The sequence below is a fragment of the Pantherophis guttatus genome, chromosome 1 (genome assembly GCF_059756535.1).
Source record: "Pantherophis guttatus breed Tessera chromosome 1, ASM5975653v1, whole genome shotgun sequence".
Taxonomy (NCBI): domain Eukaryota; kingdom Metazoa; phylum Chordata; class Lepidosauria; order Squamata; family Colubridae; genus Pantherophis; species Pantherophis guttatus.
This window is the reverse complement of record NC_142063.1, coordinates 250,738,236-250,756,111: the sequence shown is the minus strand read 5'-3', so window position 1 is coordinate 250,756,111 and position 17,876 is coordinate 250,738,236. Positions and strand designations below refer to the sequence as shown.

Below are 17,876 nucleotides of genomic sequence, written 5' to 3'. Positions count from 1 at the left end.
AAACAATGAAAAACAAATTGATTTTTCTACTTGCCAATTAAATAATAAAGCAGTCAAAAGATGGGGAGATATCCCATTAATCTTGCAGAATATTAGGTTTATAAATTCTGCACGTTTCCATGCCAACGGGATTATCCATCTCATCTTCTTATCTTGTTTCAAAAAGATTCAATATCTGAATCTTTACTTATATCTCTATTTTTTCTGAGAACATGGAGCTTTAAAATAGAGATATAATATAGATGAAGGCACACAGTAAATTTTCCATTATGAATATCTGAAGAGAGAGATGTAGATTTCTCCTCAGAACTAAGAAAGAACTAAAAAACTGAACTAAGAAAGTAATTCATAAACTAAAAGGAAATGTGGGTTAGTGACCACGGAGAATTATAATCAACCACCACTCCCTCTATCAAGCATAAGCCTGTAATGGCTGAATCTGTAAAAGTTGAAACTTGCAAAAATGTAATGTGCAAAGTTTTTTAAAAAAATATATTTAATTGTTTCATTTCCTCCCATTTTTAACATTTATTCTCTTCAAGTAGCTTGAGGTAGTTCATTTAAGATTTAGGCTGGAATCAGGGACAGAGAGAGTAGAAATACTTATATTCTGCCTTTTTTCTTAGGACATCAAGATAGATTAAATGAAAAATAATGGCATATTTTAAAAAACTTAAATGACTAAAACCGTGTTTTTATTATCAAACCGCTATGCCACCCGTCTCCCCAAAGCGACTTTCCAATATAACCATTAAATATTGAAATACTAAAATGTTAAAACAGTAACAGAGCTTATTAAAATAGTTTAAAAAACGAATAACCCAGAGACATATTTTCAAAAGCAAGTCAAAATCTCAAACTAAATGTCTTTTTAAAGAGAAATGTTTTGTCCAAATTTAATTGAGTAACAGTGAAGTAGGAACATTTTTAATTCCAATTAACTCTGGGGCAATGGGATATATAAGTATACCCAGTGGTGGGATTCTACCGGTTAGGACCAATTCTGGAGAACCGTTTGCTCCAACTTTCAGCCATGAGCGAACCGGTTCTCTCTTTCTTTGAAATGGGCCCACCCGCCCATCCCTGTGTTATACTTACATATATTTCTGTTTCTGAAGCCCAGCTGATTTGGGCGGCAGAGTGGATTGCCGCTCCTCAACTGTTTTCCTTTCTCTCAGCTATGTGAAAGTTCAATTTTTGATAAAGTGTGCCCGCACGCACAGTGAACCAGTTGTTAAACTGGTAGGATCCCACCACTGAGTGTACCTATGAAGATTATTTTACTTGCAGGCTCATTGATTAAGAATTGATTGATTGACTGATTATTTAGCTATATTCTACTGTAAGTAGTTCTGAACTTCAAAATTCATATTCATGAAATCCAATTGTTAGAAAAGATCCTGTTTAATATCTTAAGGAAAAGCTTTATTATTAAGAATCAGTCGAGGATATTTGATCCTGGACAGACCAGAGACAATGATTGTTGTGACTTACAGTAGAACAGAAGCCATTGTGGACTTTCTGTGAGTGAAATACAATAAATAGGCTGTTAACAGAGGGTTTGGAAGTTTAATTTAGCTGTTGGTTTTACCTGTTAACTATGTTTTAATATAGTAGACAGATGTTAGGCTATGTGGGTTGGGTAAATAGTATTGTAAACATTTATAAATTGTGTGCCTGCTTTGCAAGGGGGGGGAGTTATTATCTTTGAAATACATTTATTAGTATTCAACTGAGGGGACAATTTATGGAGATGTCTGTTTTGATTTGTTTATGCACTTGAAGTCTTGTTTAGCTTTGTTTTGTTTTTGTATTTTTTCTTTTTTTGGAGTTTGTTTTAATGTTTTGAATAAAATAAAATTTGAGTTTTTAAAAAGCAATATAATAGTCATGTTAAATCATACTTTGTTAAATCATGTGCCTGGTGGCGCAGCAGACTAACTGCTGTTAAAGTAGCACTTAGCTGCCAGCTGCCTGCAATTACTGCGAGTTCAATTCTCACCAGACTCAAGGTTGACTCAGCCTTCCATCCTTTCGAGGTAGGTAAAATGAGGACCTGGTTTGTGGGGGCAATAAGCTGACTTTGTATAAAATAGAACACTGCTTGGGGGGGGGGGGCTGAAAGCCCTACTAAGCAGGTATATACAAAAGTATGAAGGCTATTGCTTAATGCATTGTAAGCCGCCCTGAGTCTCCGGAGAAGGGCGGCATATAAATCAAATAAATAAATAAATAAATAAATAAATAAATAAATAAATAAATAAATAAATAAATAAATAAATAAATAAATAAATAAATAAATAAATAAATAAATAAATAAATAAATAAATAAATAAATAAATAAATAAATAAATAAATAGGAAGCAGAATAGCCATTTGAAGAACAGGACCAGAACTTCATTATTCTGTTACAGGCTGGACCACAATTGTTTCAATATCGTCTTCAAGGATTGTCCAGTATAAACTATATTGTCATAATCCAATGTGATAAGGTATTTCTTACATTGCTAGACTTTTGAGGATCAGTTCCAATGAATATAGATGGGACTACATTGTTAGCAGGGCAAATAATTCTTAGCAAGCATTCAAGAATAATGCCAGGTTCCAGAATATATCCAAATTACAAGCTTACATTTTCAAGGCGAGTAATGTCCCATCGCGCACAACTTAAATGCCTACTATAGCCTTACTAAGGCTGTTTCTTTCTTGACTGATTAAATTTCAGTTTATTATGAGCCAATTAATTCATCACCCAGGCAATGATTTAGACAACCTCCCTTGAATGGAATGGAAAGGAAAAACGTAGTTTAATATTATTTCATATTTATATACACTACATCTTCAAATTTCAAATGATTTTCACTACACATAAATATTAAATATCATGAAAAAGAAATATAATTCTGAGGAACACTTTCATCTAAACAACTAAATTAAGGTAACTTTTTCTGAACCACTTTCCAAATGCAATTATTCCAGAAAAATTAAGTCCCCATGCCCCTCAATTGCATCTCTGTAATTTTATTAAGAAGGACACCATGGTTAAGAGCCATTAACTAGATCCAGCAGAGTCAATAGCAACTTGCTTTCTTTATTGAATTCTTGGGTTAGTTCATTTATCGAGGTAGCCATAATCATTAAAGTTTCTAAACCAGGTCTAAAGCCAGACTGAAATATATCTAGATTATCCTTTCCTTTAAGGATAAAAACAAACCTAATTTATTTAGAGTGGAGAAGTCATCACACAAACTAGTACCCAACTCAAATTAAAATATTATAGGTTACACAGAAATTCATCAGGATCAAAAAAAAACTAAAAAGGGATATTTTTCTAAAAAATACTCTCACCATAGAATCCACCTCTTCTCAAATGAAGGAACTACCTCCTGGACAAAGGTCAAATGTATACGTAGTTGAGTTCTTTCTGCATGCTTGGGATTGTACATGTTTAGGCTGTATAAACTGAAACACCATCATAATATTTTTCTGTTTGCAACCTCTTTTTGAAAATAATACAACCACAAAACAACCTTACATTTTATTACATATCCTTAAGAAGGTTGAGAGCTATTTCAAATTAAAAACAAAAAAAGCACATGGAATTTCATTTATTTCAACGATTATTGGCCTTTGAAATCAAACTGGTTTGGATGACTGGCTCAGACAAAAGAAATGCACAGCCACTAGAATGCTACAACATGCGTGAAAGTTTAGGAAGAGAAAAGGAAAAAAATGTTTCTTGAAGATATTGCAAATTTAGCATATTTGTACAGTATGCAAATTTTGCATCACGAAGCAAGTGCTTTAAGTAACAAAGGATATACAGAATATGATAAAACTGATTAATCCCTCTGCTGTTCCCCCATTGGAGCCTCAAGCTAATTGGCAGAGCTATCTCTTTAGGCCCTTATGAAAGATAAGAGGGTTGGGGCCAACCTCACATGGGGGGGGCAAGATGTTCCAAAGAGTAGGCGCAACAGCAGAGAAAGCCCTCCTGGACCCTGCCAGCTGAAATAATTGGGCTGATGAGACCCACATGATGCCTCCCCTGCCGGCACAAGTGGAACGGGCCAATCTGAGAGGGGTGAGAGGGTTCCTCAAGTAACTTGGATCCAGGCCGTGAAGGGATTAAAGGTGATCACCAACACCATGAATTGCCCCTGGAAGCAGACTGGCAACCAATGCAGCTCATGGAGCAATGGTGTTACAAGGGCAATTCTTGAGGCCCCTAAAACTGCCCATGCAGCCATATTCTGCACCAGCTGTAGTTTCTGAATGCTCTTCAAGGGTAGCCCCATGTAGAGCGCATTACAACAGTCCAACCGTGAGATGACCAGGGACTGAATGACTAAAAATACTTGTGGAAAAAAAACAGGATTATGACTGCTTGCCACCAAAACCCAATGCTGCAATGCAAAGGAAAGAAAATGGCTGAAGGAGGATGCAGCTTGACTAAAATCTGTCACACAGAGCCTTCCCTTGGGGAATGCCATCCAAACAGTTCTATCAGAAGGGACCTGTGAGTTTCAAGCCCTTTGGAGAAAATTGAAAATTTCAACAGCGGAAGGCTTTATTACAGTGAGGAGTATCTTATTTTATTTTTCTGACTTGTAGGATACTTATCCATCTGCTTCCTTGCCATGTAATTTAGCTGTCATGAGTACAGAGTTTTTGATTTTTGAGGAATAATATCTACCTAACTATGACTTTAGCTTCCAGTTATTGACTCCTGGTTCTGCATGAAATTGGATATGGGGGATGAGATAATAACCTTATTTTCACATTTTTTAACATGTTTTTAATCCTTTTATGGAAGGCTGAGCAGAATTATTACTGCTTTTTAACTTATTTGAAGCTCTGAGCTTCATCTTAGCCAGTGTAATGAACAAAGCTAAGAAGGGCCTTATGTGCCCGCAGCTCCATATCTGTGATTACCATATTTATGCTTAGCATGCCTGGCATAAATGTTAAAATCGATTCTCTCCTTTGAGCCAACATATGGATGAAATAGGATTGCAATCTGAGGACGGAAGGAAAGTATGGATCTATTACTGTGAAGTTAAATCCAGGTTTCCTTTGGTTTTCTGATTTAACGAGTAGAGATGAGAGAAAATAAACTAGTAGAAAATCTTACCTGTACACTAGTAAAAGTGGTATATTGATAAGCTTTAACTACCAGGTAATTTGCTTCTATATCTATTATTCCAAGGATCATGTACTTCCACCATCTTCGTTTTAAGATTGCCAATAAATTTTCTTCACCTGCATTGGAATGGGGCAGGGAGGGGGGAGAGAGAGAGAAGAGAGAAAGGTTTAAAACACAAGATTTCTTATAGACGTACATGCATATATACAAATTTACACAAGTATTGCCAGAAATGTATAGGCCATCCCTAAACAAAATCACCAACTAATTTTTATTTTATTTTTTGCCATTGATCTATTACGACTTGGTTTGTTGGAAACAAATGTATGATTCAAGGGCCATTTGATTATTTTTTCTTTCATTAACTAATATGACTAAATATATTCCAGTTAGCAGTGTAAAGCATTCATCCCAATTATATCCTGGCATTCTAAACTACTTTGAGATGTGGAAATTTTAAAAATCTGTCATTGTTAGGACGAAAAGGAGAAATAGTGGCGGCTACATCACGGGTTATGCATTTCATCCTGACAGAATTCTGTGGATAATTTGAGAATGGATACTGGATGAGCCACTCGGTTTTTCTACAGTCTTACACAGTTCCATTAAGTTTCATAGTTTAAATGAGAATGGCCATAAAAATGCTTTTTCTTTGCATAGTGATATACAGTGGATTCAAAATATATTTTTCTGAGAATAGAAAGGTTAATCCTAGGATTGGCTGCCCAGCAATAAATCCGGTGGTGGGTTCCTATTGGTTCACCCCAGTTTGGGCGAACCAGTAATGGAGGAGGCGGGAGGCTCTGCCCACCCGCCCGGAGGCCATCACGGATGCTCTGCGCATGCACAGAAGCACCACGTGTGAGTGAAGTGAGTGTGCGCGCGCGTGCGCTCCCGGTTCCGAACTAGTAGCGAAGATAAGTAGAACCCACTACTGAATAAAGCAATCTATGTTCAGTACAGGTAGTCCTCGACTTATGACTGCAACGGAGCCCAACATTTCTGTTGTTAAATGAAACATTGTTAAGTGAATTTTGCCCCATTTTGCGACCTTTCTTGCCTCAGTTTTTAAATGAATTACTGCAGCTGATAAATTAGTAACCCGGTTGTTAAGCCAATCTGGCTTCCCCATTGACTTTGTTTGCCAGAAGGTCGCAAAATGTGATCACATAACCTTGGGATATAGCAACGGCCATAAATATGAACCAGTTGCCAAACATCTGAATTTTGATCACATGATCATGGGGATACTTGCAAAGGTGACAACTGTGAAAGACAGTCATATGCCACTTTTTTTTCAGTGCCGATGTAACTGTGAACAGTCACTAAACGAACTGTTGTAAGTTGAGGACTACCTTTGTAGCTTGTCTCTAGAACAAAGCTTTGCTGGCTGAGGAATTCTGGGAGTTCACAAGTCCACAAGTCTTAAAGTTGCCAAGGTTGGAGACCCCTGCTCTAGAATTCTGCTGTGAATTTTGCTCACCGAAAACTATTTGGCTGTCTTGTTAGCTTACATGATGGATAATTAAAGGATGCATTTTCATGAGGGAGCAGCTTCCCCAAAATAAAATAGCCTCTTAAAAGTAATGTAGTAATTTCAAAATATATCCTCAAGAGTTATTATGACAAGTACTCTAACACATAGTTGCTGAACATACACTTCTTGAAAGTGCAAATCTAATAGCACTGATTCTACAGTGTGTCATGACCTACAAGGGGTACCAGGATGCAGATATGAGTCCAGGATTTATTCGGTGTCCCCTCTCTATTAATTTATCTGAGGTCATTTACTTCTGCTGTATTTCCCAGCTATGAATGCCCAGAGGTCATGCTCTTGAACTCTACCCTGGGAGGATGCAACTAGCTAGGTGCTAGGCTCTGACTATCCCTATAATATATTTGTCTAAATAATCCTCCTGTTATTAAAATTTCTTTACGGTTAGGGTTAGGGTTACAGCTCAGGGCAAGTTCTCAGTGTCAAGTTTGTTCATGTACATACACAGAATATTCTGATCTCCAATAAAAACATGCCTGAGATTTGACCCAAAATATTTTACAGATTTAAAGTTATCTTCACTTTTTATAGAAGAAGAGACTTTTGAGGGCAGATTAACATGCAATTTTATTAACCTAATGAAAATGTAATATTAATTTGAATCAATCCAGGTTGACCTGAAGCTCTGTTTCCAGTGGACTGGATTCAAACTAACACTCAGTGAAATTCCAAAGCATTGGAAAAACAGATAAGATCAGTGGTGGGTTTCTACTGGTTCACTCTGGTTCAGGCAAACCGGTAGTGGCGGTGGCGGGAGGCTCTGCTCACCTGCCCAGACGTCATCACGGATGTTCTGCGCATGTGCAGAAGTGCCACGTGCGAGCAAAGTGCATGCACACGCTCACAGTTCTGAACTGGTAGCAAAGATAAGTGGAACCCACTACTGGATGGGATGACATTTTTCTCTGTTTTCCCCTTCCTTAAGGAGCACATATGATCTGCCAAAGAGATGATCCCTTGATCTCCCAATACAGTGGCTACAGAGTTATGGGAGAAACAAAGAAAAACATTCTCCTATTTGTTTTTCAACAAATAATAAAGGAAGCTTCTTTATTACAAAAGAGAGAATATTGATTTGACTATATATTGTGTGAAAATTGGCAGCATATGCCAGCATGATTTATAGTGTACACAACGTTTAGTTTTAATTACTGCACGTGGTATAATTCCAACAGAATGCCCAAAATAGATTTAATTATTCTATATAGTAGTCCATAAGAAAAAGAGCACAGCTTTAGTCAGAACATATTAACCACAGGCTAATGGGGGACATTATTAAAAAACGTATTCCTCTGCAGGGCAAATAATGCATTTAGGATTGGTTACAAGCATGCAATTTTATGGAAAGTAGAAAGTTCCAAAAAATCAGATGACTTTGGAATAGGAAATACCATCCCCCAAAAGGAAGTGAGGTTCACATTTCTTGTTATATCAATTTCTAGTTCTTTTTTTTACTTTTGAAGTTCCAAATAATAAGATAGAGAAGACAAATAAAAGACATACATTTTCAGCACAACCACTATACTGACATTTCCTAAAGCAGAGTTCCCAACATTTCTGGCTTTGCAGGCCAGTGGCGGTTCTGCATGAGTAGCCAGCAAGGGCACAAATGCAGCTCTAGTTAGGTGAGCAATGTGCACACACAGACACGCAGCTCTATTTGTGTGAGCGGCCCGCACAAATGAGGATGCGCATGCACACATGCATGTTCGCCGGCCGTTTCCATGGCCTGGATGCAAAAACTGTGGCCCACAGTTTGAGGACCCCTGTCCTAAAGGAAAAGGCACATTAACAATTATGTTAAAAATACAATTCAAGGAAGGAAAAGTCCACTAATATTTACAGACAAATAGGGAATACTTTGGGAATTTATACTACCTTAAATGATCTTTGTCAAAGCTCTGAATTCCATTATTGGTTGGGTCCAAAGCCAAAAGTGACTAGGCTATGGGTGTGATGCTTATTTTTGGTTAGCAAGTCATAAGGAGGGACATTTGCACCCAGACATTCTCCATCTATAAGTTGGATAAGGTTTGCCTCCTTAGCTCTATGGGAAGGTAAGATATATATTTTTTTATCAGCAAACTACAGTGGAGCTACTGATGGAATGCAGACTTTGAAAGATTGATTCTAGAAGGTCTTCATTTGGCCATAAGAAAAAAAAGTTCTTCTTGTGTGTGTTCATATTTGTCTTGCCTCTTGAGAGATCAGATTGACATTGGCTTTCTCCAGTCTTATCAGTTGTGAACACTGATAGAGGCTATGACAGTCATCTATGGTTTCACCTTTTTTCATTTGAATTACTGCAATTAAATACAGCAATTCAAACATTTTCACTAGTCCAGAAGCAGCCAAACATTTGGGAATAACTTGCCCAGTAAGAACTGTTTGGGGAACAGGGTGCTATTTAAGTGGAGGTAGAGAAAGTATGATTAATTCAAGTTTGGTGTCCTGGTTTGTTTATTGTTTAAGTCCTGATTAACGTTTACTGTTATTATAGTCTTATTATTGGAATGTAAGCTGCCCAGAGTCTTTGAAGTAGGTGGGATCCAGATGTATGTAAATAAAACTTGGCTTATAATGGATGTAACTTTGGGAATTTATATGTGATAGGATTACAAACATAATTTCTTTACTTTAGAAATCCCCTAATTAAAAAGAGAATTTAGAATGATTGTGAATTGTCATTTCAAAATAGATTGACCTCGAAGTGTGGACTGACTAGTAGTGTGCTACTAAATTATTAAAGGGTGGGGGGGGGGACTTTCCAGCCATAGATAGTGAAGAGAAGGCTGAGATCTTGTTGGTGCTGAAAAAAAGACAACCTGTTTATCTTGCTTTCTCTTTCCTGTGGTTCCTCTGGAATTAAGTTTGTCAAGAGAGACAAGACTGATTAATGCTATCATGTAGCAATGCTGAAGCCTGACCTCTCTTGGTCTTTCTCAATCACCCTCCCACTCAGCATTCCTTATGCAGCTGAGATGCACCCTTTACAGCAGCTGTCGTAGTTCCTTCAAGTCGGTAGATGCCAGCAAGCTGCCATAAATGCATCGTTCATTGGTCCTCCCGCTGCATGGTTTTGCCACCATCCATGTTCACATCATTTGTCAAACATTTAAAAAAAACAACACAACCAAAGAGCTCTAATACTTTCCCCTCTCAATTTATCAACAGGTTCTTGGATATGCTTCACAGTTGGACTGAAATTTCCCACCGTGTACCAATTTTACAGCCAGTAAAAGGAAGCAGTTCGGGTAAAGAGACAGGATTTTTTTCCCCCTGCTGGAGTGCATGTCTGTTGTAGGGTTTTTTTTTGTTTTTTTTTTTAAAGCAGAGGTATTATTCTGGAATTGGGGAAGTCAGTTCTCCTTCCTTAAAAATTAAAAGTCATCATACAGGCTAAAATTATGACATTAATAACAGAATAAGAAAATGCATTGGTTATGAAACAGATCAAAGTCTCAGGACACAGCAGAGGGAAATTTTTCTCTCTGGGATGGAGTTTGAAGAAAAGCAGAATGTTCTAAAATTGTAAACTGCCTTTATCTCTGTGGGGGCAGCCATAAGCTGAAGAACTAAGCTCAGCAGAAGATTTTGAACTGCTGGAGTGAGAATGCTCCTATGTGAGGAGATGGTGTATATTGTATAAATGTTTGGCTATGTAAGTAACTGGTAAGAGGTGTAGGAAGCTATAGAATGAAGAAGTAATGTTGAAGAAGTTTGTAATGCTTATAATCAAGCATCTCAAAACTATTGTGACATACAGTAGCAATTCTTTCAAAAAGGCTAGAAAACATCTACAGGCTAATAAAAAAAATCCTCAATAATCACAATTTATTGGTAAGTTAATGTTCAGTTTAGGATCTGGTGTTATAGTAAGTGAAAATGAAAATGTACCGTGGTCTTCCATACACATACATTAACATTATAATAAAGATTGATTGTAAAGTTAGCAGCTTAGTTAAAACTGTTCTTCACTAAAGACTTCAGTCTGATGTTCAGGTCATATGTCCAGCTCTGTTGTCAGTCTCATCTTGTTTTAGAAGACTTAGGATGTAATTGTACCATGTTAAACATAGTGGAGGAAAGTTAAGTGTTATCAATGTACTATACAAGAACAGTTTTTTGTCTACACTTCATTGACAACTCTTGACATCATTGCCTAGTGTCTAAAGTCAACAGCAGGCTACATTCATCACAGAATAATGAAGCCCATTGTAAAACAGGTTGCATTTAATTAATCAGAAACTGCAAGCTTGGCGCAAGCAGGGATGTTAGCTTCTCATTTTCTTCTTAGCTCAGAATAGAATACTGTATAAGAATGAGGGAATTACATTCCATTTTGCCTAATTAAGATGACACACTAAACTTAATTTAACAGTTTCACTCGTGAAAGCAAATTACTTATTTGCACAAATATACAGTTTGTTTATATTAAACAAAGATTTTGCCAGAATCCAGATTTATGGTGTATGAAACTTGGCATCACAGTTATTCTGGAGAGCAATTAAACAAAATCCCGGATTAATGTGATTGGAATTAGAAGCTTCTAAACCCATTTTTCACCTAGCTCCTAAAGTTAATAAGGCTTAATCTTTCCCTCTTCTGATTCCCAGTATTGTTAGCAGCTTCAGGGAGAGTTTTTTTAAAAAACAGAAAGCTGATGAAAACTATAATGGGCCATGTCAAGTTTTTTAATCTTAAAGTTATCTAGGCTTTTCCCCCTCTATATTTCTGTGAAGAGCCAGAAGTATTTCCTTTCATCAGCAATTTTGATATTGTTCAGTCACTGAGTTGTATCTGACTCTTCTCAACCCCATGGACCATAACACTCCAGGCACCCCTGCCTCTGTCTCCTGGAGTATGCCCAAATTCATGTTTGTTGCCTTGATGACATTAGTTATCCATCTCATCCTTTGCAGTCCCCTTCTCCTTTCGCCTTCAATCTTTCCCAACATCAGGGTCTTTTCCACTGACTACTCTCTTCTCATTTGGTGGCCAAAGTATTTGAGCTTCAGCTTCAGTATCTGTCCATCCAAAGAACAGCCAGGGTTGGTTTCCTTTAGGATGGCCTGATCTGCATCTCCTTGAAGTTTCATCAGCAGCACTGGATAAAAACATGCATTTGCTGTAACAGAATTGTTATCACTAACTACATTTTTCCAAACTTAGGTGATACATTCTGATGTCAACAGCAATCAAACCATATCAAATAATTTAGAGTTAAAAATGACTCTACAGCTGTGACATTTACCTGTTGTAACTGCATGGATAAAAGCAAAACAGCCATGGGAATGGAAGAAATGGAATCAGTTATGCATTCGTGTGACATTTACATTTTTTGCTGCTGAAGATCTGCCTTTTCCCTTTTCTTTCTTCACTTGCCCTTTTGAAATAAGTACTTCCATCTGATATAGTTTAGAAAACACCAAATGTAAATTATGCGTTATTCTCATCAGTTTAAAAAAGCAATAGTGGAAATATGGTCAGGATTCCAGAAGGTTTTGGAATTTCAAGTCTTGTCTTTCCCTTATTACTGTTCACAATTTTTATTACTTTTATACAATATGTTCATTATTATTGGAGTTTTTTTGTTAACTATTTTGTTATTATTAAACTTTATAGATGACAGACTAACAATTTTAACAATTTTAAGTAGACAGTTTAACTAACAATATTAGTAATTTAACAATTTAAAATTATTTTGGCCTGTTTTGTAAAGGGTGGGAAACCAACATTGATGTATTATACTAATCAGCATTCAACTAGGGAGGATGTTATTGTTATGTGTATATGTGTTAGTATTTTTTAAAGACACATTTTCTTTTTAATGTCTTTTTAAAAAATTCTTTTGTTCTTTCTTATAAATATTTTGGCATTTTGTATTTTAACCTTCTTTGAATAAACTAAAATTTTCAAAAAAAGAGGTGGGTGGGTAAATCACAAGAACAACTACTGCATAACCTGTTCCCTTCCTTCCCTCCATCTAGGATCAGCATCATTGGAAGAAGAAGGCCTTCCTTTTAAAGGCATTGCTTAACTGCTCTGTATAGCTTAGTTGATTCATTAATGAAAGGATTCATTAATACTTGGATGAGGGCTTCCAGGAGATGCTATGGTTCTAGGGTAGAGTAGGAAGTCAACAATTATCTAAGAAGGTTACAATGGCAGACTTTCTCTGTATGGAACTGAGCTTATGAGCGCTCTCCTGGAGGAGGCATATCCAGTGATGGGATTCAGCCAGTTCGCACCACTTCTGGAGAACGAGTTGTTAACTTTCTGAGCAGTTTGGCAAACTGGTTGTTGGAAGAAATCATTTGGGCAGAGAACCGGTTGTTAAATTACTTGAATCCCACCACTGGGCAAATCTGATGCCCATACCAAAGCCTTCTTGCAAAAATGCCCCCTCCCCCCCCTTTTTTTTGCCAGAAGGCATCAAAACAAGGAGAAGATATATCAAAGTGTGAAGGAGGTAGAAATAGAGATGCTCTTGAAATCAAGCAAAGGGCACAAGGGAAATTTTGGAAATGCAGAAGATACCAATACCAGTTTCTCCTTTATGTAAAACCAAGTGGAGAATAAAATAGAGCAACAGTACCTTAGTGGGGTTGTATTAAGAAGCATAAACCCCCACAGCACCTGGTAAGCGTGAACACAGTTTCTGAAGGACAGGACTAAGCAGCAATCTGGACTGAAAGGGGAAAAGGTGATTCCAGGTGTGTGTGTGTGTGTGTGTGTGTGTGTATTCCTCTGGGATTGCATCTGGATTTCAAAACCAGAGATGCACATGCTAGTGTTAACTTTTAGCAGACCTGAACTATATGATGAAAACCACCCAAAGTCACATGATAATGAGATGAATTAATTAAATAAATAAAAACATAAGCAGGTACCTTACAAAATGTTAATTCATTTTTTCATCCAGTTCAATTACCAGTTGTTTTGCTAGTCAAATCCAAGGTATTTTAACATAAATCCCTGCATGGTTCAAGGGCCTGCCTATCTGATTATTCTACAGTGCTACAGGTAGTCCTCGACTTAGACCACAACTGAGCCCAAACTTTATGTTGCTAAGTGAGAAATTTGTTAAGTGAGTCTTGCCCCAATTCATGACTTTTCTTGCCACATTTGTTAAGTGAATCCCTGCAGTTGTTAAATTAGTAACACAGTTATTATTCAACACAGCGAATCTGGCTTCCCCATTGAGTTTGCTTGCCAGAAGGTTGCAAAAGGTGATCACATGACCCTGGGACACTGCAACCGTCATAAATGTGAGTCCATTGTCAAGCATTCAAATGTAAATCATGTGACAATGGAGATGCTGCAATGAAAAGCAATAGCCCTGCTCTGCTTGGTTCTCTTCATCTTTAGAATCCTCTAAGTTTTTCACTGAGATTGTCCCCTGTATGCCTGAGGATAAGAAGCTGTGGTTGGCAACAGACTTCAGCTCAACAAATGGGATCATCATATCCTTTTAATGAATACGTCAGGAAAACTGAGAGGCTGCTGGACTGAAGGAAAGAACAGGAAATCACCTCATTTACCACACTATACTAAAGATAGTATCTTTCCTTCTTCTCCAATCATGTAAGAAGTACGTGACTAAAATGCAGATAACAATAGAGCAGAGCCAGAGAAGGGTAGAGGCCAAATGGCCATCATTGAAGAGTCAGATAGAAGATGACAAATAGTTCAATGTAATCCACTCAGAAGCACTAGCTGTTCTAGAAGATCCTGGCAACCTTCACTTTCTTCAAATCAGCAATATGTGCGCTGTAAAGAGTCAGGTGGTGTGATGATAAAGGCATCAGGCAAGAAACTGGAAGATTGTGCATTCTTAGGCACAAAGCCAGATGGATGATCTTGGGCCAGTTGTTTTCTCTCAACCCTAGGAAGGAGGCAATGGCAAATTACATCTGAAAATCTTGCCAAGAAAGCTTTGGGGATTTGACTAGGCAGTCTTTTAGTATAAGGCCAGCTGTGGCTAGGAGGATTTTTGCACAGGTTCGCCTGGTGCACCAATTGCGACCCTACTTGGATCAGGAGGCTCTCCCCACAGTCACTCATGCCCTTGTCACCTCACGGTTACATTATTGCAATGTGTTCTACATGGGACTACCCTTGAAAAGTGTTCGGAGACTACAGTTGGTCCAGAACGGAGCCGTGCGAGCTGTCATGGGTGCACCTAGGTACACCCACATTACACCAATTCTTCGTGAGCTGCACTGACTCCCTATTGGTCTCTGGTTACAATTCAAGGTGTTGGTTATTACCTTTAAAGCCCTACATGGCTCAGGGCCAGGTTACATGGCTCAGGGCCAGGTAACCTGGCCAGGGCCAGGTTACCGCATAGCTTCCAGCGACCAGTAAGATCCCACAGAGTTGGTCTCCTCCGGGTCCCATCAGCTAAACAGTGCTGGCTAGCGGGCCCGCGGGGGAGGGCCTTCTCTGTGGCTGCCCCAGCTCTCTGGAACCAGTTACCTCCTGAGATCCGGACCATCCCCACCCTATTGGCCTTCCGAAAAGTGGTGAAGACCTGGCTTTTCCGGCAGGCCTGGGGCCGTTGATCTCACTATTGCGATCTGGCGAGATCTGGCCATGGATGGTGTGAATGGGTTTTAATTGTTTTTGATGTTTTAATTTTTAATGTTTTTACATATGGTTTTTAAATGCATTGTAAGCCGCCTTGAGTCTTTGGAGAATGGTGGCATACAAGTTGAACAAACAAACAAACAAACAAATAAATAAATAAATAAATAAATAAATAAATGCACAATTAAACAAAGAAAATAAAGTTCAATTAGAGCTCAGGTCAAGCTTGCTTAAAGTTAAAGGACATTCATACAATCAAAGGAATCCATTAATTTATGAATTATGAAATCCTCATTCAGTCACAGAAAACCTAGTAGGAGTTCCTCTTTGGTCACTGTTACGTATTGCCTTTACAATCACCCAGTTGGTACAGACTATTGGTACATTCAGCTAATCAAATTATCCATCCTTTCGAAAATCAATCATGTGTTTTGAAATTCTCAGTATGTATTAATTCATATTCATCATTAAGCTGCACAACAGGCTTCTATGCCTGAACTCCTGGGATGCCTTTGCCTACATATCTGCTTTTAGCATGATGAAAGACTATAATTAATGCAGGGCTCAGCTACTTAGCATGAAGGACAGGCCAAAAATACACTTTGCACTTAATGTGAAGCAGATTTCTGAAGCAGATTCATCAGTGATGAAATGAAATGAACGCTGTCATAAAGATAGAAATCCATATTGATTTATTCTGCCAATCTAACAAATAGTATCTAATAGCCATGTTGCTATGTTAAATAGTTGACTGGCTGGTTGAGAAAGAGGTTAACAAATAACTTTAGGGCATCGCATTATGCTCAGTCTTAAGATAAGAAACTCCACTTGGCCAAGGGTGATAAATCTTCTCTGCAATGTGAGAACAGAAGAATGTAAAAGACTATCCAGGAACCAGTTGATGGCTTTCAACAGGAAAACAGGATGCTGTTGAAGGGAAAAAAATATCATTGGCAAATGTTGCTCCAGGAAAAAAGAAATGTTTTCTTTCTAGCACTCCATTTGCCAATATCACCATTGTGATGGGCAAATCTATCAATGTAAAATCAATGCCATTCCTTTTTTAAAAAGTCTGCTCAATATATAAATCATGGGTGAGCAACCTTTTGGCTTACCTGCATTGGGTGAAGAAGAATTGTGTTGGGCCACATACAAAATATCTAATATAATTAATGTATATAAATCACATTAAAGTTTACAATCTTGTGGAGTCTCATTACTAGCTGTCCAGGGCTGCATGCAGCCTGTGGGCCCTGGGTTAGACATGCCTTTAAATGTTAATGTAAATGTTAATTTTCTCTCAAAATAGACCCATTTAAATAAATATATTTAAATCTAAATATACCCATGCACACACTGAGAATGATTAGCTGATATTGCTCAAGCCCCTCGTGCAGCTGAAATATATGCTGTTAGGACTTTGATTACATTTGCATCTGAACTACTTTTTATCGTTTATTAATTAGATGCAAATTCATGCTTATCTAGCACTGATAAATGTGTATGTGCCGGCAAGCTACATTTATCTAGCAATTGTTTGGAAGTTACATTGTTTGCTTTGCATATGATCCCCTAAGGACATAAAAACATGAATTTTGTTTTATCAACTGTTCATGCTTCTCTCTAAAAGGATATGTGTACCTGAAAGCTGGTTAGAAACAATGCATTTTTCCTCAAGGCACAGAATTATTATATGTAGGAAACTCACTTTTCAATGGTGAGCAGGCACCATCAACTGGTTGATGGTCTCAGTCCTATTATTGACACAGTGCCTGCATATGGATATTCAAAGGCTTGACCAATTTGGAGGTAGCCATGTTTAAACAGAATAATCAGTCATTTTCTATCTATATTTCAGCAAGATAAGAATGGATGTTTTAAGTTAAAACTTCAGTAATGAAACAATTTCAGGATAAACTCATCTGCAGCACTGTGATCCCCTTCCCAAATTCAAAAATGGAGTGTGCGGCCAGCGCTGCCACCTGAAAATGCTTTCCTCCCCATTGCACATTGCAGAGCTGCACACCCTCCTCCTCCTTCTTAGCAGACTCACCTTCTCTTTCCTCCTGGCCAGATCTGCCATCTGAAATGCTATGCACTTTTTTGGCCTCTGCACGCCCCATTTTTGGAATTGAGAAGGGGATCGTGGGTCTCTGTGGAGCGGAGCCTTCGGTGCCAAGTCCCTCTTCTGCCCCCACAAAAATCATCCCTCACCCCACTCACTCCAGTTAAATGTGCGCAGAGTGATAGGGTTTATTTTAAATGGATAAAAAGATCTGTGCTGCTCGTTATCAAAATCGAGTGGAAGTGAGGATGCAGCTGAGCCAAATGCTGGTAGGCAGAGGCAGAATTCTTGTTTTCTTGTTTTCCTCCCCAAAAATTAAGGTGTGTCTTATACTCCGAGAAATATGGTATATCAGCAAATAAAGGAATATAAATGGACTCAAAATTTAATGATCTTTAAAATAAATAGTATGCATGATTGTATGTAAGATACTTGTGTATGAATATGGATGTGCATATCCATATATTTAAGAGTTTAAATATCTTAATCTGAAATGTAGACTACATCTATAAATATTG

The 17,876-nt window shown here is 37.8% G+C and overlaps 1 protein-coding gene across 1 annotated transcript in view; it reads right to left on the bottom strand.

Annotated features, from left to right (window-relative positions):
• Positions 1-17,876, bottom strand: part of SLC35F1 (solute carrier family 35 member F1) — a 233,486-nt gene that overhangs the window by 51,468 nt on the left and 164,142 nt on the right. The window contains exon 3 of the mRNA XM_034418687.3: positions 5,135-5,262. Coding sequence (XP_034274578.2) covers positions 5,135-5,262 — 128 coding nt within the window. The remainder of the gene's footprint in view (positions 1-5,134; positions 5,263-17,876) is intronic.